This window comes from Poecilia reticulata, linkage group LG2 (genome assembly GCF_000633615.1).
Source record: "Poecilia reticulata strain Guanapo linkage group LG2, Guppy_female_1.0+MT, whole genome shotgun sequence".
Taxonomy (NCBI): domain Eukaryota; kingdom Metazoa; phylum Chordata; class Actinopteri; order Cyprinodontiformes; family Poeciliidae; genus Poecilia; species Poecilia reticulata.
In genome coordinates, this window is record NC_024332.1 from 20561197 (window position 1) to 20587029 (window position 25833).

At 44.8% G+C, this 25833-nt stretch overlaps 1 protein-coding gene across 12 annotated transcripts; it reads left to right on the top strand.

Annotated features, from left to right (window-relative positions):
* Nucleotides 1-538: 538 nt before the first annotated feature.
* On the top strand, nucleotides 539-25833 carry LOC103456819 (CLIP-associating protein 1-B-like). Of its 12 annotated transcripts, none has more exons than XM_017302895.1 (41): nucleotides 540-844; nucleotides 1270-1582; nucleotides 3378-3456; nucleotides 4156-4259; nucleotides 4335-4426; nucleotides 4505-4580; nucleotides 5791-5888; nucleotides 6206-6276; nucleotides 10772-10906; nucleotides 10980-11056; nucleotides 11125-11217; nucleotides 11290-11435; nucleotides 11505-11640; nucleotides 12252-12322; nucleotides 12806-12865; nucleotides 13361-13438; nucleotides 13507-13674; nucleotides 13751-13806; nucleotides 14783-14965; nucleotides 15048-15137; nucleotides 15207-15380; nucleotides 16377-16481; nucleotides 16613-16669; nucleotides 17687-17784; nucleotides 17866-17892; nucleotides 18025-18272; nucleotides 18599-18662; nucleotides 18796-18798; nucleotides 18891-19054; nucleotides 19236-19458; nucleotides 19832-19915; nucleotides 20298-20444; nucleotides 20689-20789; nucleotides 20877-20993; nucleotides 21787-21934; nucleotides 22005-22224; nucleotides 22290-22343; nucleotides 22415-22605; nucleotides 22888-23016; nucleotides 23968-24291; nucleotides 24465-25833. In XM_017302895.1, exons 2-41 carry the CDS (start codon nucleotides 1367-1369, stop codon nucleotides 24546-24548), a joined length of 4791 nt encoding a protein of 1596 aa, XP_017158384.1. In that variant the 5' UTR covers nucleotides 540-844; nucleotides 1270-1366; the 3' UTR covers nucleotides 24549-25833. The 12 variants fall into 12 exon arrangements, with proteins under 12 accessions (XP_017158386.1, XP_017158390.1, XP_017158384.1 ...); XM_017302898.1 differs by having other exon boundaries at nucleotides 13751-13794; XM_017302897.1 differs by lacking the exon at nucleotides 18796-18798 and having other exon boundaries at nucleotides 539-844.

Genomic DNA, 25833 nt, shown 5'->3' on the forward strand with positions numbered 1-25833 from the left:
GAAAATAGAAAAAAATGTGTATACATGCCATTTTTTACATCTGTTTTGGAGGTTTGGATATATTTTTTGTCACTTGGGAGAGAATGTTTGGACTTTAACGGATCTCAGAAGTAAAATAAAAGTCCCACAAGAAGTCGTAATTATGAGTTATAAAGTCAGAATTACAAGAATAAAACTCATATTAGGACTTTTATTCTTGTAATTCTGACTTTTATTCTCAATATAACTTTAAAACTCAAACTTATTACTTGTAATAAATTATGACGAGAAGAAAAGCGACAATAAAGGCATATAAATAGTTTGTCTGGGTTTGGTTCCAGCTTTAACAGATGTTGGGTCAGAATTTCTCCYTWAGAGCGGGCTTTTCCACACATGGATCAGAACCAGCAGTGAAAATATACTATAACAAAAACTACATGTGAGATTTATGAATTTTAATACGTTTTATGAGCCATAATTTACGATCATACTGGGTAAGTTTAACCGCTTCCTTTAGAGTGCAGTGTATCAGTTGAACCACYAGAGGTCGTCGTTCTGCGGCTCCGTTCACTGCAGGCTAAAATGTTTAAAGTTTTATAAATAATCCCGTTTTCATCCGGGTATTTACCCTAAACGGACGGTAAAAATTAAGTTCAGATTCGTCTGGAGTGAAACAGAGACATGTGTCAGTATTTGGACTTTTACAGGAACTGCTGGTCATAAAGTGAAGTAACGGTAGATTGTGGCCAGAGGCAGCATCGTCTTTCCTGGCTGCTTTTTTCCAGGGATCGGGTCGGTCCATCCGGTGAGAGACTCGGGAACCGGTTACCGGGTCAAAAACGAAATAACTAACCCACTCAGAGAGGTAGGTACCGCTAACAGAACCGCTGTGGACCCCAGGCGAGGTTCGGTATCCCGGTTAGCTCTGGGTGCTAACAGCAGTGTTTCATACTGAAGCTGTTAGCCGCTCAGTTAGCAGCTAGCTGCTCTGTGGTTAACCTGCTGGTTGAGCAGCTAACCAGCGGTTAGTTAGTGTCAAACCACAGACMGCAGCATATATGTTAGGTCCTGCCTGTGAGTCCAGATTCAGGGTAAAAACTTGTGCAGCTGCTGGTTAACCTGATGACCAGTTAGTTAGTGTTAAACCAGATAAAGATTGTTAGCTAGAGCCTGCAAGTCTTTATTCAGGGTTAATGTGTTTACCTGGCAGGTTACCTGGCAACCAGCTGTTAATGAGCGTTTATCTACAGCCTGTGAGTCCAGATTCAGGGGGAAATGTTTCTGTTTCAGGTTGGAGGGAGAATGAAGAGCATCCTTCCTCTGCAGGACATCTCACCGTGTTAACCAGAACCAGAACCGGACCAGAACCAGAGGAGACAGCCCAGCCATGGAGGAGGATGAGGAGGAGAAGATGAGCAGCATGGAGGACCTGCTGGACCTGGTTCTGCAGAAAGACCTGGGCCGGCGGCTGCAGGTGGGGCCGGAGATCACCGAGCTGGTGCTCCACCCGGACCGCTGTCCTGGGCTGGACCAGGACCAGAACCTTCTGGACAGGATGGTGGACGCCCTGGCCAGCTCCTGGGTCAACTCCAGCAACTACAAGGTGAGTTTCTGACTGGGCTTCACCGGGTCGAACTGGGTCAGCAGSGAGGACAYGCTCCATCGTCTAGTTAAACACTGAAACGTGTGGCAGGCATTTGTWTTCMCCCACTTYACTCTGATTGGTTCTGGTTCTGGGAGGACTGCAACAAAAACAAATGAGCTAGACTAGCAGAGCTCGTCAAAGCTGMGGGTTTGATAGATTATTGAATTAAATGAATCAGAATCTGAAGGAGGTTCAGATCAGATTACAGCTGATTGGATGATTAATGTAAAGCAGCTCAGTTATATCTGAGCCCATATCTAACTGTGGATGAGCAGSTGGGTCAGAACCAGGCCTGATGGGCCAGTAGAACCCAGTGGCTCCCCAGCGGCTCGGAGCTTAATTTACCCCGACCCAGTTTCCAGTTTCCTTCCTTCTGAGTCACAGCCTGACAGGAGGAACCTGTCAGAACCGCCACATCCAGCGTTCCTGGAGCGCCACCTACTGACACCTGTGGTTTATTTAATCATTTCAAGTTATATATCTAAAACTTAKAATAAACATTTAGTTTTCCAATTCTTTTATTCTCAATTGAACAAATTTATTAGAAGAAAAGGATTTGGGTCATTTTGTTTCAWAACATTTGCTAATATTTATCCAAGTTTAATAAATAGAAATTAGGCCAACTATTCAGGGAAAGTATCTGGATAAACATGTTTCTACTTATTATTAAACTTTGCTTATAAAAAGACAAATACTTTGTGTTGTTAATATTTTCTATCGTAAGAAAATTTTCCCGATTACAAATAAAAAGTCTGCATCAGTATCAGGTTTGGGCTGCTTTTAGGACCGCTCAAATTCAGCCCAAGGGCCATAAATGGCCCCCTGACCACACTTTGGACACCCCTGCTCTAGATGAAGGAAACAAAAATTATTGGTCACTGAGGATTAAATTTGCTAATAAAATATTCAGAAATTCTCAATTAATTTTGCATATTTTCTAGAAAAATACTCTGATGTCCAAAATTTGTAAATTTTTACCACAGCAAATTTACAACTTACATGTTGTTTTTTTCTTAGAAATATGTGGAATTAATCTTAACATTTCTGAGCTTTTGTGGCGCCACATGGCTCAGAGGTAGAGCAGGTTGACGGTTCGATTCCCGGCCATTTCCTGCTTGTCTTCTGAAAAAAATCCATTGTAGCTGCTCTTTGTAGAACAAACATAAGTTTCTAAACAAATTTGCAGGGTTTTCCTACTGTTTTTATTCCAGAAATAAATATGTTTTGCAGAAATGTTTATCTTTTTTTTTATGCAGTACAGAAATGTCATGTAATACCGCTGTTTACCACAGGGGGGTATTTATGTTTTTGTCGGTAAAATCTCGTGAATTTTGAGCCGTTGCTCCAAAAATTGCACCTTTACCCGAGCGCATGCGCTCAGGTGATGCGGATGTGTTGATACGGTGTCAGCAGGGAGACTCTCACTAGTCGTTCATTGAGCCTCCCGGTCCACCCCAAGACAAGGAAAGCTGGCGGGGTGGTTCCGGTGGCGGTTCTAGTGCGGAGCGAACTTCCTCCTCAGTCACGGTTCCGACCCAGATCTCCCGTTTCAGCCACAGGCCGCCTCGCCTCTCCTTCCTCTGCTGAATCCGCTGATTTAAAGCCGGTCATTCGGTCCAATTGTAGTTGTTTTTAGCCGTTTCTTCCAGTTCAGTGCTCAATACCCAGAATCCTAAGCGGCTCAGCTGCGTTCTGATTGGCTGGGGAGGGTTGTGGGTCTTTCCTGCTTCATGTCGGCGTGTTTTCCTCTCAGGTGGTTCTGCTGGGGATGGAGGTTCTGTCGGCTCTGGTGGACCGGCTGCAGGAGAGGTTCAGGACTCAGGTGGGAACAGGTGAGGACAATATTATCACTGGGCTGAATGTATAAATACATAGTATATGAAAATAAGAAGTAAAAAAATAATACCCAACATGTGACAAAATATAAATTAAACTAAAATCAGTTTGAACCTTTAGTAAAATAACATTTAGAGTAAAAATTGGTGAATGATACAGAGTAAATTAAATAAGATCAATACAATTAATTTTAGAAAATCAATCTACAGAATGAAATATGAAGAAAGATTAAATATAATGAATAAAATAACATCAATCGTATGAAATAAAAAATTGATAAAAACAGAATAAATTAATTCAATATTTAGCATTAATTATAATCAAAATAATGATACAAAAATTTTACAATAGATTATTTCAATGCATGGCATGAGATATTATAAAATATATATTTAATAAAAAAATTATTTCAATAAACACCATTAATTATAAAAAATAATTATAAAATAAATAAATAAAAAGAAAAGTAATGAATAGAATTAATTAAATGTGCAACATAAATAATATTAAAATGTGATAATTTTTAAATGTAAGTAATGCCACATTTAAAAAACTGGAACTTAGATTCATGTGGAATTTGGACAAAAATAATCTGAGATAAAATTTATTTATTAATAAACATGAGAAATATTCCAGATGTTGCCTCTTACACATAAGATATAATATAATCTCTGTCTCTCTGTGTGCCGTCCCAGTCCTGCCCAGCCTGATGGACCGGCTGGGTGACTCTAAGGACCAGGTGCGGGAGCAGGACCAGGCGCTGCTGCTGAAGGTCATGGACCAGTCGGCCAACCCTCAGGTAGCTTCCTAGATAGGAAGCTGGACGCCGCTTCCTGTCCAGGTGAGGCTTTGACCCCCTGCTGTGTGTCTGCAGTATGTCTGGGAGCGCATGATGGGAGGATTCAAGCACAAGAACACTCGGACCAGAGAGGGGCTCTGCCTCTGCCTCATCTCCACTCTCAACGTGTGAGTGGGCGACCCCTGACCTCTGACCTCTGACAGTTAAGCGGTCTGTGTGTTAGAGACCTGCTCTGTGTCTTCCAGGTTTGGCTCTCAGAGTTTGACGCTGAATAAAATTGTTCCTCACATCTGCAACCTGCTGGGAGACCCGACCAGTCAGGTACGACCCAGTGGTTCCAGTTCCTCCAGTGCTGAACTGGTTTCATTTGGTCTGGAGCTCCAGTTTAACTCCAGAGGAGCTAATGATGCTAATGATGCTAATGATGCTAATTCAAGCTGCATGTATAGAGCTGGGTTCATTTAAAATATCACCCATGTTTTACTATTTTCATCTCTGTATTCCTATCATAATTTTCTTTTTTATATTATTATGGTATGTTTTTGATTTAACTATTAATTTTATGATTATTATTTACTAACAAATTGCTTGACATTTTAAAAATATTTTAATAATTTTTGGGGGAAGGTATTATTTTTACTATTCAATTAAAAAATGATATATATTTTTTGCAAATTTAATTTTCCTCAGAATTTTGTTAAATATATTTTATTATTTATTTTATAAAACAAAATTAAAACTTTTCTTTCAGTTATTATTGTTATGCATTTTTCCAAACACAATTTGGTAAAATGCAAATATAAATTTAAATTTGTAGGATTTTAAAATAAATGTTACACGTTTTATTTATTTATTTTTTATTTTTTTTACCAAATGTAGTTTAGTTATTACATTTTTTAATTTATTTTCAATGGTTATTATTATTGTTTACGTATCTTACTAATTGTTTTAAGTTTTGTTAATTATTTCCAAAAGTTTAGTTTTATGAGACTAGTGATAGTCTCATAAAACTATTAGACTAAAATTAGTATTTTCTATAAAAAACAGATTTTTTTCTATAAATTAGTAAATTTTTTATAGAATTATTTGTTACATACATTTTCTCCCAGTTTTCGCAGAGTTGAATAGTAAATCAGGGTTTATTTGTGGTGGAGCGCCCTCTGCTGGTGAAACAGAAACACTGCAGTGAGGAAACATCAGATTTGTTTTCCTGCTGGGGTCAGGCCCTCTGATGTCCTCTTGGACAGTCAGGTTGGTCTCAGAGTTTCTGCATCCTGATTGGCTGCAGATATCTGTCATCACGAGAGTCTGACTTCCTGTTCAGGACAGGAAGCTGAGCCCACCCGCCTCACTTCCTGGAGCCAGAATCTGTCAGCCTTCAGCAGCAAAACCCTGAATTTACAGTTCAGAGGCCTCTGAGTTACACTTTAAACTTCAAACACTGAAAACACACTTTTATTCCCTGTAGTTTGAATAAAATTCTCCTGTATGGAGTTAAATTCCTGCTGTGTGTCTCAATGTTGGTGTGAAGGTCCGTGATGCAGCCATGTCCTGTCTGGTGGAGATCTACCGCCATGTTGGAGAGCGAGTGAGAATCGACCTGGGGAAGAAAGGGCTGCCTCAGTCACGGTGCGTTCAGGGACTCCTTACCATGTGGTTTTAGCTCTGCCTCTGTCACGGTGCGTTCAGGGACTGACTGTCAGATTGTTGTGCTCTGTCCTCTGATAACGGACCGATTGTCCCGTGTTTCTGTCTCAGACTCCCCTGCACAGCTCAGATCAGAATCAGTCTTCCTCTTCCTGTCTAACCCCTAACCCTCTGTCTCTGATTGTTTGCCGTCTCGTCCGTCTCAGAGTTCCTGCACCGGGACTTTGACCCGTTTAGATTCTGTCAAAGGACTCTGAGGTCACCATGCAGGCCTGATTTTCTTCTGTTTGCCCCTGCAGGCTCAACATGATCTTCAGTAAGTTCGATGAGGTCCAGAGGTCGGGGAGCATGGTGCTGTCTCCTCTGTCAGGTAAGAACTGCTGATCAGCCCACTGGAGGCTCTGGGTTCTGGGTCGGCTGCTTGGTGGGACCCAATCTGAAACCACAGAGTCAAACTGTCCCAGGTTTGATCCTCTGCACTGAAATATAATAGGAAATATGATACAGTGTGATAAATAGATGATCTAATATGAAACAATTTGATTCAATATGATACAATAAAAATCTAATATAAGTTATGTAATATAATGAGTTCCAATATGATACAATGTGATCGATACATAATATAATATGAGACAGTAAAAATATGATGCTTTAATACATAGAGAACATATGATACAAAATAAAATAAGATGTGATTCCATACAGTAAGATACAGTATGATAGGTTATGATTCTGTGTAATATAATACAGTGTGATTTAATGTAGAGAAATGTAAAGTTACAGTACGTCTTCCTGGTCTGAATCCTGGAGAACGTCGTCCTTCCTCCTCCAGCTCAATGGGAACAGTCCAAGTTCAGGAGACAGACTTGTCTGGATGTCTGTGGGACACACGTCTGCAAACAGGAAGTTCAAACTGGGCCAAACCCACAGCACAGCAGCAGCTGGGGCTTTTATTTTGTAGGAGTGGTGTCAGCTGTCATCCTCACAGTCACAAGACAGAGAGGCAGCAGAGGAGGAAGAGGACGGAGCAGCACTGAAAGAGAAGCTTTCCTCCACAGGTAAATCCTTCTCTTCACGTCCAGCCGGCTGATCATCAGGATCTCACCTCTGGACTCCTCGTCCATCCAACCTAGTCCAGATTCTGACCTGCTTCCTGTCGGATCAGAAAGTTCAGACGTAAACGAGCTGCTGGTGGAACAGGAAGAGCTTTTGTCTGATTCCTCCTGGAGGCGCTCTGGGAGACACAAGCCGCCTCTCATTCAGAGAGGAGCAGCTGTTCTCAGTGTGGACCGTGATGTGGAGCCGCGGGCCGGTACCGCCTGCTGGATAACGGAGAGATCCAGTTGGTCCTGGTTCTCCCGGTTCTGAGCCTGACCTGGCTGAGTGAATCAGAGGAATGTCTGAGACGGAGGAGGATTAAAGCCAGCTGTCAGGCTCCATCAGAACTGGAGCTGCTGGACGGAACCGCACAGTCCAGCTGGGAACCGGAGCTCTGAAATGACCCGATTGTGTTGGATTCTGACTGTCTGCTTTCAGAGGGCTGCAGCTGCTGCGCGTCATTCTGCTGCGCATCGCCCTGCTGCGCGTCGTTCCATTGCGTTTATTAGTCAGATGAACAGCCGCCTCTTTGTCATTAATGCAACGATCCACTATTTTCACTTTCGATACCGATATCTGACATTTACAATCAGATATAGATCCGATCCGAAAACAGCTGAATTGACTTAAAATGTTTGTTTTTGACACAGACATAAAATATTCTGAATTACATATTTATTTGCTCACTCTGCACCAGTACAGCTCAATAAAATATACCAATAGCTTCACAAACTTGGTCAAACATGTAAAATCAACTTTGATTATTTCCGTCTGCTCAATTAGGAGTTTATTAACCAGCGTAAAATAAATAATAGACACTAAAACTGACAAACAACAGGTGAACTACTGATCAAATATTTAAAAATAAACTTGAACAAACTTTTATTATCTTTTTCTATGTTTATTTTGTTCAGCAACAAGAACAAAATGAAACAAAATGTTTTATTTTGATTAAATGGTGGAGCTCAAGTCTGAGTTTTAGTAAAAGCCACTGGATGTTTTTGGTTCGTATTACATTAAATTGAAACTTTGTGTTGCACCTTACATTTACCATGTTAAGACTTTAATTATATATTGTTTTGAACAGCATGGCATCACTGAAAACTTCAAAGTTAGACCATTATTTAAATGTGCTTAAGGTCTGCCCAAAATCATTCTGTGGGCCACAAATGGCCCCGGGGCCACAGTTTGAAAACCCCTGATTAATACTAAACATTTAGCTACATTAAACCACATGTGTATATTTCCCATCAAGACTTGTTCTGATTTGATTTATGACTGTTTTTAAATTAATGATAGTTTTATTTAGCACTATTAAAATTTTATTATCAATCAATCAACTTTATCTATACTCTTATGTAGATTTGGTTACAGTGAGTTAGCTTTCTTGCCAAACTTTACATAGAAACACAATACATATAAATATAACGTAATTCAAAATACTTTAAATATTTAAACTTTTATTGTTATGTTTAGTCTAATTAAATGCTTTTAACAGTTAAAATATTTAAAATAGTCTTTTATTTCAGATTTTCTATTATAATCTAATTACATATTTTCAAATAATTTATTTACCTCTTGTATTTTTAATGACAGTCCAATATAATCAGTTGCAAAAAAATATTTAGAATAATAATTCTGCTGACTCATCACTTTGCTGCTCCGTCCTCTCTGACTCCGCCCCCTCCTCTGATTGGCTCCTCCTCTTCCTGCTCTCCTCCATCCTCGGTCGTCTTCCTCCATCCTGTGTGGAGAGAATCAGAGGACGAAGGAGGAGGAAGAGGAGGAGTGTTTCTGCTTTGGTTGGAGCGCCATCAGGCTGTAGCTCCTTCCTCCGGGTTTCTGTGCGGCTGCGGGGGGAGATGTGAGGCAGAGCAGGCGGAGCGGACAGAGCCGGCATGCTGAGGAAGCTGGTCTGCAGGAGGATCTGCTCCTGTAAGCTGCTCCTCTTCCTCTGCATCAGAACCAGACAGGAAGCCGCGGCTGAGGGGGGCGGAGCCGGATTGTTGGGAGGATGATTCAGGATGTGAGGAAGCTGCTCCCAGATCAGCTGAAACAAACAGGATTCTAATGCACCGGTCTGGGTCTGGTTCTGGTTCTGGGTCTGGATTATGTGAAGGTTGGATTTGTCTGCTGCTGGTGAGCTTATTCTGTGTTGACCTACTGGATAATTTCTCTGTTTTTGATCCAATAACGTGATGCATGTTGTTGGTTCTGGTTCTGTAGAACTTCTGATGGTTTCATGCTGAAAGTTATAAACTTTCAGGAAGAGAATACTTTACAGGAGACAAATATTGAAACTCAAAAGTGACATTTTTGTGCTTCCGTTTGGTTTCTACTGCTTCTAAAAGCAGCCGAAAAACCAACCAGATGTTTTCTGGATGAAATTAATGGTGTCTGGAAAATGAGCCATTTAAAAAACTTCTGACGTTTTTTAAATGTCGCTCGTTGCCCGTTACCTAGCAACCCCAGTGAAACCCAGCCTGTTACCTAGCAAAATACAGCTGGAAGAGACTGGAGTTTTGTTGTTGACTCATCAGCCAGAAACCACTTGCTGCATTCTGATTGGTTGTGCAGGAGGCTCCACTTCTGCTTTTCAAAGATGTACGATTGTATAACTGTGCATCTGTTAGCAGCCATTTTCACGTGTGAGTGCAAATGTTGAGTTGGTGGCGTGGCCAGCAGCTGCTTGTTTTTTATTTAAAGTGACAGGCCCTAAAACAGCTCAGCCTAGTCAGAACTGATCAGACTGAAATGGAGCTTTTCTGGTTTTACATCAGACTCAGAGGAAGGTTCTGTCTGGACAGAACCGATGTTCTCCTGTTGATGCTCGGTGGCTTTGCCTTCAGTGACCTGCTGATGTGTCAGCTCAGTCTGGCTGTGTGAATAATGGAACAGGATCGATTGCTTGCAGGGCGGGTTCCTGCTCTGGGGGGTGAAGTGGCTCGTATTCACATAGCCTGGTGTGTTTATGTCCTGATGACCAGAGAGCATGCTCTGTTGTTGCTGCAACCTGCTGACCCTCAATCAGTTCAGAAATCCCATCCTGTTCAGCTTCACTGCATGCATCAGAACTATCCTCTGCAGTAGTTCTGGTCCTCCACACTGGACCGATTGTTCTGTCTGCTGTCCGGTTCGGCAGGAATCTCAGGAATCTGCTGGGATTCAGCAGCAGGCACGCCTCTGCCTGCCTGCTGGGACCCGCTGAGCTATTGGGTTCATTCACACCAGCCCTGTTCAGTCCACTTCAATCCAACTCCAGTCCGCTTGTTTATAAAGTCCAGTTCAGTTGATGAGGTGTGAATGCCAACTGAATTCTGGTCTGCCTCCAAACCTCGGTCTGGGTTCAATTTGAATTCATATGTGAACGCCAAGCGAACTGGAGACCGCTCCAAAAGCAGGAAGTGGACTACAGCGTAGGGCATTCTGGGTAAATACAACTAAATCTGACGTATTAGCTTAGCGCGAGCGGGAGAAATGGCTCATGGATTTTAGCCAAAGACTAAAGAGAAATCCTCCAACCGCTAAAATCTGATGCCTCCATCTTGTTTCCATCTGGTGAAGAAGGAAGTTGCGCTCAGTGTCTTCAGAGATTTTTGGTGCAGCGCCCCCACAGGCCAGGAGGGAAACAGGTTGCTCAAAGGGTTTGGTTGGTTTGAACCACAGCAGCTGCAGATGGAGCAGATGATGGAGTTCTGGTCCCAGTAGAACCAGGTCTACTGGACCATCTGGTGTTAAAACACTCCTTGTTGTTCTTCCTCCAGATAAAACCTTTGAGGACGATGAGTCCGTGGACGGCGGACGTTCCTCGTCCAAAGCAGCCTCTGTGTCTGGGAGGAAGGCGGTGAGCATGGGCTCATTCCGGCGGCCGTCCTCGGCCTCCAGCAGCAAGTCTGCAGGTCAGAATCGGAACAAGTTCTGCCCCACATCTCCTCGTGTCGGATGTGTTTTACGAGGCTCTCTGTCCTGCAGGGCGGGACGGATCGAGTGCAGGAGCTGTGGACGAGGAGGATTTCATCCAGGCCTTTGAGGACGTTCCCACAGTTCAGGTAAGACATCTTCTACCTCCCTGAAGCCTCAGTTTGTTAAATCTCAGCTGTATCGTTTCCTCCGCCAGATCTACTCCAACCGGGAGGTGGAGGAGGCCATGACCAAGATCCGGGACGTGCTGTCGGATGATAAGAAGGACTGGGAGCTGAGAGTGGCCGCTGTAAGCCGTCCTCATCTCTTCTCAGTGTGGAGCGTGTGTTGTTCCTCTGACCTCTGCCTTGTCTCTCCTCAGCTGAAGAAGCTTCGCTCACTGCTTCTGGCCGGAGCGCCGGAGTTCGACTGCTTCCTGCAGCAGCTGCGGCTCCTGGAGGCGTCCTTCAAGCTGTCCGCCAAAGACCTGCGGTCTCAGGTGGTCCGGGAGGCCTGCATCACGCTGGGGTGAGGCTGCAACCTTTCACCTCTAGAGCTTCTCCGTCCCTGCTTAATAACGCCTCTTGTCGCCTGCAGCCACCTGTCGGCGGTGCTGGGCAGCCGCTTCGACCACGCGGCCGAGGCCATCCTGCCGCCCCTCCTCAACCTGGTGCCCAACAGTGCCAAAGTCATGGCCACGTCGGGCGTGGCTGCCATCCACCTCATCCTCAGAGTACGACCCACACTTCCTGTTTCTGGTCATCACTTCTTAAAATTCACTTTTTACATGTTTCTGTTCTTCCACTTGTGTCTCTACTGTTTCTAAAAACAGACTAAATGCTAAAAAAACACCAAACGTGCTTTGGAAATAAGTTAATACTTTTTTAGTGTCTGGAAAATTAGCCATTTCAATGATCTCCCAAATGTTGTGACACTGTACCGTTACCTAGCAACCTAAGCTGATCTCCAGCAGGTTTGGTCAGCAGGTTTTACTGCTGTATGCGCTGTACAATGGCTGCTGGAAACGGCAAGAGTTTTGTTGTTGACTTACCATCCAGAAACCATTTCATACATTTTGGCTGGCTATGCAGGAGGCTCCACTTCTGAATTTCAAAGCTGTAAAACATTACAAAAGTAATTTGGATTTAAAATGACGGAGACCCTAAAACAGCTCAGAATAGGCTGGATCAGACTGAAATCTTATTATGGTTTAAGGAAGCAGAGCTGGTCTTCTTGAGGCTCCAGAACCCAGGAAGCTTCATGAACAGGAATCTCCTTTCCACAGCAGCCTGGTTCTGATCCATGAAACTTCCCTCAGCTTTTCCTTCTCCTTTTGTTCTGCAGCACACTCACTGTCCTCGCCTCGTCCCCATCATCAGCAGCAGCTGCTCCTCCAAGTCTGTGGCTGTCAGAAGGTCAGACCACATTCCGCTCTACATTTATCTGTTGTCACACAGAACAACTTTTATTTCAATTTTGATCAATTATTATATCTCAATTATTTTTTTAAATTAATATGTATCTGGATTTTTTGCTGTTTATATTTCTACCTATGTATAAAACGTACTTTATTTAATTATATTATGCAATGTTTTTGTTTTTTTTACTTTTTTTGTCATGTATAGAAATGTATTTTTTTAGTTAAAAATATATTTTAGTTTAACTACACCATTTTTTTTATTTTAGATTTTTTTTCTTTTACCATATTTAATATTAATTAGTAATCAAATGCTTTATAATAATTTTTAAAATAGTAATTATTCTTTTAGTAATATTTATCTTTTTATTTTCTGACCTTGTTGAAAACACTTATTTTATTTCATAAGTACATATTTATTTTTTGTGACTTTTTCTGCAGCTGTTTTTCTTCCACAAACTTTTCCTGCCTTGTTTTCCAGACGCTGCTTTGAGTTTGTGGACCTGATGCTGCAGGAGTGGCAGACCAGCAGCCTGGACAGGTACACACACACGCACGCACACACACACACACACACACACACACACACAGGTACACACACACACACACACACACACACACACATTTCCATGTCCGCCTGAGGAAACCTGACACCCAGCCAGGACGAGCTCCACCTCAGCCGTTTCCATGGCGATGGGAACCGCTGGGGAGGAAACATGAGCTGAACCCTGAGCGGCTCTCTGTGGCCATCGACTCGTCTGGGTCCAATCAGAACTACAGAGTCGAACTCAGAGGCTGGTTGGGTTTTACAGAGATAGATGCTGGTGAAGCTCGGTGGAGGCAGCATCATGATGTGACGCTCAGAGGCCTGAATGTTACATCATGTAATTTTACTGTGATTTCACTCTATGTAAATTAATTTACATATTTAGTTAATTACTTAAGTTAATTACTTAACGTCTGTCATTTCTCTCTTTCTCTCTCTCTCTCTCTCTCTCTCTCTCTCTCTCTCTCTCTCTCTCACTCTCTCTCTCAGACATGGAGGGTTGCTAATGGAGACGATAAAGAAGGGGATCCATGATGCTGATGCTGAAGCTCGATCTGTGGCCAGGAAGTAAGGCAGCTTCCACAAACAGCAGCTCCAATAAAAACAAGCCTCGCTAATGACCTCTGACCTCTCAGGTGCTACTGGAGCTACCAGGGTCACTTCAGCCGGGAGGCGGAGCTTCTGTTCCAGGGCCTGGAGTCGGCCTATCAGAGAGCTCTGCAGGCCCATCTGCGGAGCGGAGACGCCCTGGTGTCGCTGCCGGCCTCTGACCGCTCCTCGTCCTCGTCTCAGGAGAGCCTGAAGTGAGTTCAAAGGTCACCTGGTGCCTACCCTGCTGGAGTCTTCTGCCTCTAACCCTCTGACCTGCTTCCTCCTCAGCCGGCCGCTGGCGATGAAGAGCTCAGCAGGAAGCAGCAGCAGAGGTCAGCACCAAGGTCAACATCATCATATTTAAACCTGTTTTGTTTCATCATATTTTATGTTTTATTCATCCCATTTTTAAATATTATTTTACTGCATAGTATTTCCTATACTAATCAAAAAATAATTAGTGCTATTTATTTCAGTTTTTATTTTGGTAATTTTATGCATTTTAATTTATCACATGTAAATAAAAGATAGTATTATATTGAAATATAATATGAGGCTTTTTTAATTCATAGGAACAAACATTACAGAAGAACTGATCTACAAATAATAAATTAGAGATGAAAAAAAAAAGCAACAAAAAGTTCAAATTAAAACATATATATGACACAAAAACAAAAATAGATTTAACATATGGGCTTTATGACACTTTTTTTCTTCTTTACAGTTATTTTATGATTTTCTTTTTGTTTCTAATAATAAATTTAAGATTAAACTGATTTTAAATATATATTCCTTGTTTTTTATATTCAAAGTTAGTGAAACTGGAGTCTCATTGACTTTGGGAAAGAGAAAAAATAAGCCAGAAAGAGTAAATAAGTAAATTAATTGGTTATATCTAGAGAACATGTTTTGTGATGATAATAATAATAGTACAAATAATCTTTATGTAAGAAGATCTGCACCACCGTTTGAACAAATCAACTTTTACATTCAACCAGAGAAGCAGGTTTTAGTTTTAAATGCATAAAATAAGAAAAACAGCTGATAAAAAACTATCAAAAACAGCAGCAGCTAAAATCTTCTTCATCTTTCAGCCGCGATATTAACTCACTGATCTGATCACATGGTGTTAGAGATAAAGTTAAACAGTTTAACTGCAATAAAAACAAATCAAAGCTAAACAAAAATTTAAATAAAATTAAGTTGTCAGATTTCTATCTCATTCTTTTAAATGGTTTTTTTATATTAAAAGGTGAGATATTTAAATAAAAACAGGAATATTGTAAACAGTAACTAACTGGAAGCTGTTGGAATGTGCAGCTGGCGCCCCCCGCAGGCCTGGAGCCGCCTCGTCTCCAGGCGCTCTGCAGCGTTCCCGTAGCGACGTCGACGTCAACGCCAGTGCCAGCGCCCGCAGCAGGATGCCCGCCGTCAGCGCTGCCGCGCCGCCGTCTCCCTTCAGCGCCGCTGCCGCTCTTCCTCCAGGATCCTACGCTTCGCTCGGTCAGAACCAGAACGGCCCGCTGGCTCCGCCCACCTCTCAGGGGTCATGGGTCGTCCTTCATCATCTTGTCTTCATCCTCAGGGCGAGTCCGGACCAGGAGGACGAGTGCCGGAGCCGGTCCCACGGCGACGGACGGCCGGAGCCGAGGGAAGGTCGTCTCTCAGTCCCAGCGTGAGTAAAGAAACCCGATGTCTAGGCTCATGGTTCTGGTCCACTCTAACCCGGTTCTCCTGGTTTCAGCCGGCAGCCGCTCCGGTTCTCCGGGCCGCCTGCTCAGCTCCACATACGGCCGGATCCCGAGGCCCGCCGCAGGCAGCAACGGCGCCCCCTGTAGCGTGAGCGACAAGACGCGACCCCGAGGTCACCGCAGCCAGGGCTGCAGCCGAGAGACCAGTCCGTCCAGAACTGCAGCCGGTAAGAACCGTTGCTAGGCAACAGGTCCAGATCTGCATAACTTGGTCTGACTGGAAAGAAAATTATGTTTTTGTTGATAATATTTTATTATTACTAGATCTATGTTTTTATTTCAAATTTGATTTGTTTCTTATTGTTTAATTTGATTATATTTTATTTTTATTGTTCTTTTAAGTTTTTTGTAATTTTTATTTGAAAATTGTTTTTTTATTTTGTTTTTAGAATTGTTTTGTTACATTTTATGTTTTTTCTATTTTATTTTTTATTTGTTTTAATAAAATTAAATTTGTTTAATTTTGCTTTAATTGGGTTTTTTTCAGATTTTATTTTTGTTGTTCTTTTACTGTTGTTTGATTTTATGTTTTTAATTTATTTTAGTTTTTTTATGCATTTAGTAAAATCCATAAATTCATTAAAACCTTTCTCCCCAAAAACATCTAAAAATAAAACATTCAGGTGCATATAATGAAAAAGATTTACATTTTAAAATATGTTTTGTCTCATTTCAGAAAGTAAAACTCATTATATAGATCCATCACCCATAGAATGACTGATTGCAAGCCTTTATTTCTGATTATATTGATTAATTATTTTTAATTTTGGCTACAGATAATATTCAGGAAATTGATGACAGCAATTAAAAAGCATTTTTAATGTATAGATGTTATATTTATCTAAATATTTAATGAAAACCAGGATATTATCTGCAAACTTTTGTAGTTTTTTTGTTTTTCTTGGTAAATTGAAGCCACAAGTGATAAAAGCTGACAGGAAGGAGAACGCAGCCCTGCGGAGCTCCTCCTGAAGCTCCTCCTGAAGCTTGGTCATGTTGCCATGTTTCCTAGTTTCTCCACTGTTTCGGCACAGATCCTGCATGCTCCTCCTCCTGCTGTCTAACCTGCTGTCTAACCCAGCTCTGTGACTCACTGCATGGACCGCTGTCCTCTTCTCCTGTCCTCTCTGTCCTCTCCGTCCGTCTCCATCCGGACTCTGCAGCCCGGAGTCGGATCCCTCGGCCCAGCATGAGTCAGGGCTGCAGCCGGGAAACCAGTCGCGAGAGCAGCCGCGACACCAGCCCCGCCAGGGGCTTTTCCCCGCTGGGTGAGTACCTGACTGCAGCCCCTGCTGTGCAGCCCTGCGGCCCCATGGCCCCCCTGAGCTGCCAGCGTCTGCTTTAGACGCCTTCTGCCTCAGAGTGAGGGACCTGCTGTGGTTTTTGTTTCCTCCTGCAGCCAGCCGGCCTCATTCCCATTCCACCAGCGCCCTGTCCTCTGCAGAGGGCTGCTCAGGTGAACTCTGACCTCCTCATTCATTCATGCTCATTTACCTGCATGGCTGAGTCAACAACCCCATGCTGTGGGGTCAAAGGTTAAACGTAGCAGGAGACATGCCTGGGCTTGTTGCTGCGTCTTGTGTTGCATCTGCACTGATGTTTGAGCTGCTTCAGGTTCCTGGTTGCTTTGGGTCCAAGTCACACACTGTAAAAACACAAAGTCTGACCAAGTGGTTTTATCTAGTTTTCTTACTAAATTCAAATTTAAAAAAAATTGTATTGATCACATTTACACTTGATTAAACATGAAATAAGACCAAACTAACTCAAAGTAACTTTTCATCAAGATGTAGCAGCTTGTTTTAGATCAATATTTCCTTAATGTTGATGAAAATGTTTTTGTTCCACTGGCACTTATAGGGCCGCCTGCTTTTTAAGCTTTACATCATGTTTTAGCTTTCCACCATGTTTTCATGTTTTCCCTGCAGTGTTGCCCTGATTCTTTCTTTTATGTTTGAGAAATACTTTAATCTCCATGGCAACCATTCAGCTGCAAAACATCTGGGTGGACCTAGCCCCGCCTTCCAGGTGTAGCTCCTCCCCCACTCTGCTCCTTCAGACTAGTCAAGTGAATTAGCAAACAGCTGGTGGATCTGCTGAGCTGCTGCTCACAGCGACTCTGGTAAAAACATTAAAGGGTTAATAAAGGAGCCATGTTTGAACAACTTCCTGGAGGCGGAGCTTCAGAAAGAGCAGGAGCTTCTTAAAGGGACAGAGACCCAATTTTAAGTCATATTTGACATATATTTTTATAAAAATCGGAGGAATCATAGTTACTTAATTTTGCCATAAACACCTAGTTCTGCCCCTTTAAGACATTATTGACTGAAAACAAACTCCTATGTTTTTCTGTCTTATTTCTAGATGTTTGCAGTAGAAACTAGACAATAGTGGTTGGTAAGATTATGGTTTTGCAGTGATGATGATGATGATGCTGCTGTCCAGTCTGAACCTGGTGTCTGTTCCTCCTCAGACCGGCTGGCCCATCAGGCACGGATCTCGGCCTCCGTCAACGCCATGCGGGTCCTGAACACGGGCACCGAAGTGGAGGCGGCCGTGGCCGACGCTCTGGTAGGAAGCAGCTGCAGTTTTCCTCTGTCTGTCTGAACTGAGCTCCTGTGGTGCTGATGTCAGGTTTCTTATGACTTCCAGCTGTTGGGAGACTCCAGGAGTAGTAAGGTAGTAGATCCTGTGTGCCTGCATGTTTTAGAGTCTGTTTCATCACATCAGCGACCTCTCCGCCGTCCGTCAGCATGTCCATCTGTCCGGCCGCCATCAGGCTTCCTGCTCATTCTGTTTCTCCTCCGACAGCGGCGGCCCGTCCGGCGGCGCTTCGAGTCGCCCGGTATCTACTCAGACGACGACGCCAACAGCGACGCCTCCAGCGCCTGCTCCGAACGCTCCTTCAGCTCCAGGAACGGCGGCGCCGGGCCCCACTTCCTGCGGCAGACGGAGGACGTGGCGGAGGTCCTGAACCACTGCGCCAGCTCCAACTGGTCAGAGAGGAAGGAGGGCCTGCTGGGCCTGCAGAACCTGCTGAAGGGCCAGAGGATGCTCAGGTGGGCTCCGGTGGCAAATGAATCACTAATGAGACGCAAACACACAAAGGAAAAACCTTTAATCTCAACAGAAACACTTTGAAAAGTCAAGACGTTTATTTAAATAATAATAAATACGTAATGTTCCTTTTTAAAAACATAAACTTGAAACAAACAGCAACACAAAAACATGTTAATGTAAAACAACAGGAGGACATGGAGTGTAGAAAACGCTGGTAGAGTTTGAGATGAGCCATCTGATTGGCAGCTGTGGTGGGCGTGGCCTGGCAGGCTGGCCAATCAGAGAGCTTGATGTTTCTGCATTAACAGACTCTGTTTGCTTCCAGCCGTGTGGAGCTGAAGCGACTCTGTGAGATCTTCACCAGGATGTTTGCAGATCCTCACAGCAAGGTGAGACCCTCCTTACAGGAAGCAGAAATATGTCACTTCCTGTCAGACAAGAAGCAGCGTCTGGCTGCAGCTTGAACTAACCCGGTGTTCTCTGTTGCATGTTGCTCTCTGCTGTGGACTCTAACAAACCCAGAGAGTAAGTGTTTCCTCCCCCTGCAGCTGCTCATCGTCACCTTCATCACAGTCCTGACCCTCCTCTTCCTCCTCCTCCTCTTCCTCACCTGCCAGGTGTTCAGCATGTTCCTGGAGACGCTGGTGGACTTCATCGTCCTGCACCGGGATGACCTGCAGGACTGGCTCTTCGTCCTGCTCACTCAGCTGCTGAAGAAGATGGGCGCCGACCTGCTGGGCTCAGTCCAGGCCAAGGTCCAGAAGGCTCTGGACGTCACCAGGTCAGAACCAGAACCAGCACCCTGACTTTGGTCAAAGAAAGAGGCAACTCCCTGCTTATTGCTTGTTTAGACTTTTAATAATGTAACATGAATAAATGGCTGGAAAAATGAATTTCTGCAGTTAATATGAAGAGATAAATGTGTGTAAAAGTTGCAGGTTAGTTTCTGCTGTGTCCCTCAGGGAGTCGTTCCCGTTGGAGCTGCAGTTCAACATCCTGATGAGGTTCATCGTGGATCAGACCCAGACGCCCAACCTGAAGGTCAAGGTGGCCATCCTGCGCTACATCGAGGCTCTGGCCCGGCAGATGGACCCGGCCGACTTCGTCAACTCCAGCGAGACGCGGCTGGCCGTCTCACGCATCATCACCTGGACCACCGAGCCCAAAAGCGCCGACGTCCGCAAGGTACCACACTGCATCATGGGAATCCTCCTGGGCCGGGCCAGGACGAATCAGAACCTTATCACAATAACTAGTGATGTTACTGGGATAAAAATGAAGATTGTGTTAAAAAGACAGAAACAGATTAAAGGTTCACACATAAACATTTAAATGTTAAAAACAAGATGTAGAGAATTAAGATGAACCATAACAACACAATGTACAAAACTAACAGAAACACATTCTTATTATTAGCTTCTTCTTTACCTCATTTAATAATTTTCATAAATTTACTTTTATTTATTGATTCTCTCTTGGAGAAAGCAGCAGAAATAACCGTTCAGATAATCAATAACTGATGGTGACAACCAGACGATGAATGTTTCTCCACCCTCAGACGCTCCACACCTGGGCAGGTGAGGATCGAAGCTCCACAGCCTCTCTGCCCCGGGAGGGGCATCTGGAGGAGAGGTGCAAGCAGGTAGAGCCGGCATGAGCGGGGCAAATAACCGGGGCAACAACCGGGTCTGAACGGGGCATTAATCGGGGGAAATAACTGGGGCAATAACAAGGTCTGAATGGGGCAACAACCTGGGCAATGCCCTGGTCATTAAATGACCAGGGCATTAACTGGATGGGAACTGGGCAGTATTCGGGTCAGAACCGGGCTCTGTCACTAACCAGGCTCCTGTTTCTCTGCAGCTGCTGCATGCGTCTCAGGAAGCTGCTTTCCTTTCTGGCTGCATGTCTGCCGCCTGGCTAACACGGCTCTGACCCGTTCTCCAGGTCCGGCCGGCGGCGGCGCCCCCCAGTGGAGGCACAGGGAAGCAGTGAAGTCATCCGGTCCGGTTTGTGTCTTGCAGGCGGCCCAGGTGGTTCTGATCGCCCTGTTTGAGCTCAACACCCCAGAGTTCACCATGCTGCTGGGAGCGCTGCCCAAAACCTTCCAGGACGGAACCACCAAGCTGCTGCACAGCCACCTGAGGAGCGCCAGTGCCGGCATCACCATGGTAACGCCCTTTACCTGCCCACAGGGAGGGCTTCTTCAAATCTAACTAAACCACTGTCAGTTTGGATATAGTGATGATGACCTCTGATGGTTTCTATTAATATCTTTAAAATTGAAGCAGCACAAGCAAAAAACATTTGACTCAAATTAACTTGATTTGAAGAACCTGAGGGAGAAACGTCACTCAGGTGTGACTGCAGGTGTGCAGGTTTCCTCATCACCCTTTGACCTTCTGCTTTCTTCAGGCAGCTCCAGGTGACTCGGCCGGCCGGACGCCTCCTCGCCCCCCCGGCAGCCGCAGCAGCCCACTGACCTCGCCCACCAACCACGGCGGCCTCTCCCCCAGGTGAGAATGGGACGTCCTGACCAGCCCACCTTTGGTCAGGACCAGACGCTAACCTTCCTGGTATCTCTCCCCCTCCCCCGCCTGCAGTCGGCTGTGGGGCTGGAGCGCCGACGGCCTCTCCAAATACCCCCCTCTTCCTCCCTTCCCCTCCCCTCTCCCTCCCTCTGCCTCCCTCAAGGCCTTACGGCGAGCGTACTCTCCCAGGTAACCCCGCCCCCTCGCCCCCCTCCACCCCAACCATCGTCTGTTTGACTCGCCTGTTGGTGTCTCAGTGTGACCTCATCAACATGCACGTCCATCCAGGTTCTCCGACTCACTGAGAGGCTTTCATAGGCATGGACCAAACCCAGTGGGCGCTAAGCTGCTAAGCAGCTAATGCGCTAAGAGCAGAGCTCATTTTTAAGCTAATATTTTAGAGTTGACAACATCAGTTAAGACAAATTTGGTCCTCTAGAGGGCGACACATGATGCTTCTTTGACATGGTGGGTATCAACAGGGTTGAATTTAGCGGTTCAGCTTTAGCGTCCATTAGATAGCATGTTGGTTAAGTTCTTTAGCATTAGCTAATAATTATTATTAACACTTCAGGTTTACCATATCTAATATAAATGATTAGCACTTTAGAATTAAAGTATCTAATTTATATGATTAGCACATTATGGTTAGCATTAGCAAATGATGATGACTAATGATTTAGGCTTAGCATATCTATTTTTTTATGATTAACTCTTTGGGGTTAGCATAGCTCATGTTTCTGATTAGCAACTTAGCATTAGCTCTGCTAGCCTTCAAGTGACTGGTGCCGCCACTGTTGGATCATGGAGCAGAATGAAGAGTCGTTGGTTCAGTTTGAATGAAAACAGTTTCAGTGCTTAGACGGACTGAGCCCAGGACTGATCCATGTCTAAGAACGTGTCCATGTCCTGCAGGACTGTGTCCACTCAGTGTCTCCTGCCTCCTGCAGCGGCGCCTTCATCCTGTGTTCCTCTGTTTCAGCATGCTGGAGTACGACAGTGAGAACCTGAACACTGAGGATCTGTACTGCTCCCTGCGCGGCGTCTCTGAGGCCATCCAGAACTTCAGCTTCCGCAGCCAGGAGGAGCTGGTGGAGCCGCTGCGGCGGGACGGGAAGCGGGATGGAACGGTCAGTGGGTTCACGCCGCCTCATCCAACCAGGCTGGGTCTGGAAGTCACATGACTGTTCTGCTGAACAGGCCGGCGTGGTGACGGTGTCGTCAGACCCAGAGCGCCGGTTCTGTGGCGACGTGACGGAGGGTGGCCGGACGGCTCTGGACAACAAGACGTCTCTGCTGAACACGCCTTCGCCTCGCTCGTTTTCTGGGCCGCGCTTCAGGGAGTACAACCCCTACAACTACACAGACGGCCCGCCGGAGAAGCCCGTCCCGGAGGACGGCGCCGAGCCGCAGAGAGACGGTGAGCTGGACGTCCTGCAGCGGCTCAGCGGGTCTGTTTCTGTCTAACTCTGGCTCCCTCTGCAGGCCGGCGGCAGGAGTGCGGAGAAAACAAGACACAGAACACTAAAAGCTTTCCAGGTAACAAACCGAACCCAGATTTTCAGCAGAACCGCCGCTTCCCGTCCTAACACGGTTCTGTGTGGCTGCAGCCGGGTCAGCGGAGCAGCTGGAGCTGGTGGGGGAGCTGCTGAAGGAGCTGTCCCAGGCCGGGGACCAGGAGGACAGGCGGGGGACGCTGCTGGAGCTGCTGAAGGTGGCCCGAGAGGACAGCCTGCTGGTGTGGGACGAACACTTCAAGACCATGCTGCTGCTGCTGCTGGAGACACTGGGGGACAAAGACGTGAGTCCAACTGGACGGGACCGGCCCTCATTCGCAATGAGCAATTAATCATGACCAATTAACATAAGATGATTAATATTTATCATAATCTGTTTTGATTTTAGGTGTTTGGTTGATGTGTTTTATTTTGGAAACTAAAAATGTTTTCCACTTCCTGTGTAAAACATTCCTCACAAAATTACAGTTTTTGAGAGAATAAAGTCCAAAATGTATCAACTGTTTGCCGTAAACTGACCAGTGAGATGTCCATCAGTTAGTTGTGACCCGGTCCATCTCTCGCAGCACTCGGTCCGGGCGCTGGCTCTCCGGGTTCTGAAGGAGATCCTACGGAACCAGCCGGCCCGGTTCAAGAACTACGCTGAGCTGACCATCATGAAGACGCTGGAGGCTCACAAGGATTCTCACAAAGAGGTTAGACGCTGGAAGCTGCTGCTGCTGCGTACTGAGATGGTCTAGATCAGTGGTTCCCAAACTTTTTCTGGGCCGAGGAGCACTGATTGAAGGAGCTCCACTCTCAGCATGGATTTGAAATTTTGTCTTTAATTACTTCAGCAAAGCTCACAGTTTTTACCAAATTCTATAGTTTAAATCTGCTCCTTAGTCGCATCTTTTCGGGGTTGCTACTGCCTCTAGTGGTGTGGAGGTGGTAACACAACTAATATAATTACATTACTAAATCAGAATACCGCAAATATTTTGTGTGTCGGGGGAGGTGTTGGAATAAGAAGGGTTCGGTGAATGCACATATGCAACTGGGGGTTCGGCACCTCAAAAAAGGTTAAGAACCACTGAGCTAACATTACCTGCATCCAGCAATTTTAATCAACTCAGTCGGTTAGTTTGGGGGAAAAACTGTGAAAAGTTCTTGCGTTTTGCTGGTTTGCTGCCATGATTCTAACACACCTGCGTAGCTCTGCACAGCAGCAGCAGGTCTCCTTCGCTGCCGCACTGGTGTAAACCCAGCGCGTGGTAGCGCTCATGTTGCGTTTAAAGGCGGCTTAGAAAAACTGGTTACCACATGTTAACAACGGATTAAACAGTTTTAACTAATGATAAAAGTGACAGAGGACACAGATATGGGAAGTGTGGAAGCCCCTACTGTATCAAATTGACATAGAAATAACAGAGTGTTGGTCATTCTAAGATAAAAATCCAGCGCATACAGCGTTCATGTTGTGTTTTTTTTTTTCATCCAGACGGCTTCCCGCGCCCCCCTGCAATAGCCCCACAGTTTTTGAGCCTCTGGTCTAGATTATGATGATGTCATCATTTGCTGCTAACAAAGACTGTAGAAAACCTTCAAGTTTAATGTATTTAAGGCTGCTGTGGATCAGTTTGTGAATCCTCCACCTCCTCCTCCAGGTGGTGCGTGCGGCCGAAGAGGCGGCCTCCGCCCTGGCCGGCTCCATCCACCCGGAGCAGTGCATCAAGGTGCTGTGCCCCATCGTCCAGACCACTGACTACCCCGTCAACCTGGCTGCCATCAAGATGCAGACTCGCGCGGTGGAGCGCGTCTGCAGGGAGCCGCTGCTGCAGCTGCTGCCGGACGTCATCCCTGGCCTGCTGCAGGGCTACGACAACACGGAGAGCAGCGTCCGCAAGGCCAGCGTCTTCTGCCTGGTGGCCGTCTACGCCGTCATCGGAGAGGAGCTGAAGCCCTACCTGTCCCAGCTGACCGGCAGCAAGGTACGCCACTGCCCACATTGCCTCTGTCTACATGAGGCACAAACAGCTGAGCGGTTTCATCTAGAGACACCGTTACCCACAATCCCCATGTTTACATTTTAGAGCTGTAGTCATAACATATTTACCCAAACGTATCACCGCGTCATAATTTATTTCCATAATCTGTTCTGCAGATGAAGCTGCTGAATCTCTACATCAAGAGAGCTCAGACCTCCACCAGCAACAGCAGCAGCTCCTCCGACATCTCCTCCTACTGAACCCTGAGGAGCTCCACCTCCATCAGCCTCCAGCCTTAGTAAGAGGAGGAGCTTTAAGGATGAATGTAGAGATCTTCACTGCTGATCATCTGGCTGGCCAATGACAGGAGAAACCTGCAGGATGTCACTTCCTGTGGGACTTTTATCACTTCCTTCTTAAAGCCTCACCTGTCCTTGTTCTGTTGACCAAAACCACATCTCTGACTTCCTGCTGCAGGGTTTAGGTTTTAGATCAGAATTTGTCGTCGTATTTTAACGGTTAACGTGTCGGCAAGGGTTATAGACCGTTAAGACTTTAAATTAGTGGGAGGAGCTAATCAGAACTGATTTTAATTCAGTGGGCGGAGCCAATCAGAACTGGTTTTAAAGTGGTGGGTGGAGCCAATCAGAACTGGTTCTAATTCAGTGGGTGAAGCCAATCAGAGCAGGAGGTGGAGTCTCTATGGCAACCAGAGATGTTCCAGTTGTGACCACGTTGGATCCTGAAATGCTTCAGTTTTGTTTTTTTTAGTGCAAATTTACCAATTAATTAATGATTAATGATTCCACGCCTGTAAATATTGTGTTTCCATGGAGACGTAGCTGATGGCTGATCCACAGTTGTTCAACTATGCATGAGCTGGATGAAGGTCCTGAGGAAGACTACTGCTGGTCCCTCAGCGCAACACTGAACTATAGCTGCCAATAATCAGTATTGGGATTTAAATATTGATCATCAGCAGAGGAGCCGCTTTTCAGAATGTGAAGAGTTTGATCGATCGACCAGCAGCCAATCAGACTCAACCTGAGAGATGGACCGACCAATCAGCTGAGCTTCGCTCTGATTGGACGTCGTTCACCAATCGGTGTGAAGTCTGGACTTTAGCAATAATCAGAAACTCAGTGGGTTTCCTCATCAGCACACTGGATGGTTTAACTGCTGCTTCCACTGGGAGGCGCCGCTGTTTACCTTAGTACTATTATTATTGTTATTATTATTATTATTATTATTATTATTATTACTATTATTATTGTTTTAGCTCTGCTGTTTATTGACGGGACGGCAGCAGCACCAGAATAAATTTGTCAGAATATGAACACCTCAGAAGAAAAGGAACTAGTTCACTGATCTGATGTAGTTCATTTCTTATAGTTCAGAAGTAGAACTGAAGTTTTAAATTAATTTTTACATTTCAAATTCTTAAACTTAAAGTAAGTTTCTTTTTGGGAATATTTCTTGTTTTTCTTCCTCACTAAATGTAATTATTTAAAGATTTTATTTTTATTTTTGGTTTTATTTTCAATA

Excerpts from the sequence above, each read along its gene's own strand:
- LOC103456819 (XM_017302895.1), top strand. The coding sequence starts at position 1,367 with ATGGAGGAGGATGAGGAGGAGAAGATGAGCAGCATGGAGGACCTGCTG. Across the intron at positions 11,641-12,251 it reads CCATCCACCTCATCCTCAGA|CACACTCACTGTCCTCGCCT; the intron begins GTACGACCCACA and ends TTTGTTCTGCAG. Across the intron at positions 23,017-23,967 it reads ACAAGGATTCTCACAAAGAG|GTGGTGCGTGCGGCCGAAGA; the intron begins GTTAGACGCTGG and ends CTCCTCCTCCAG.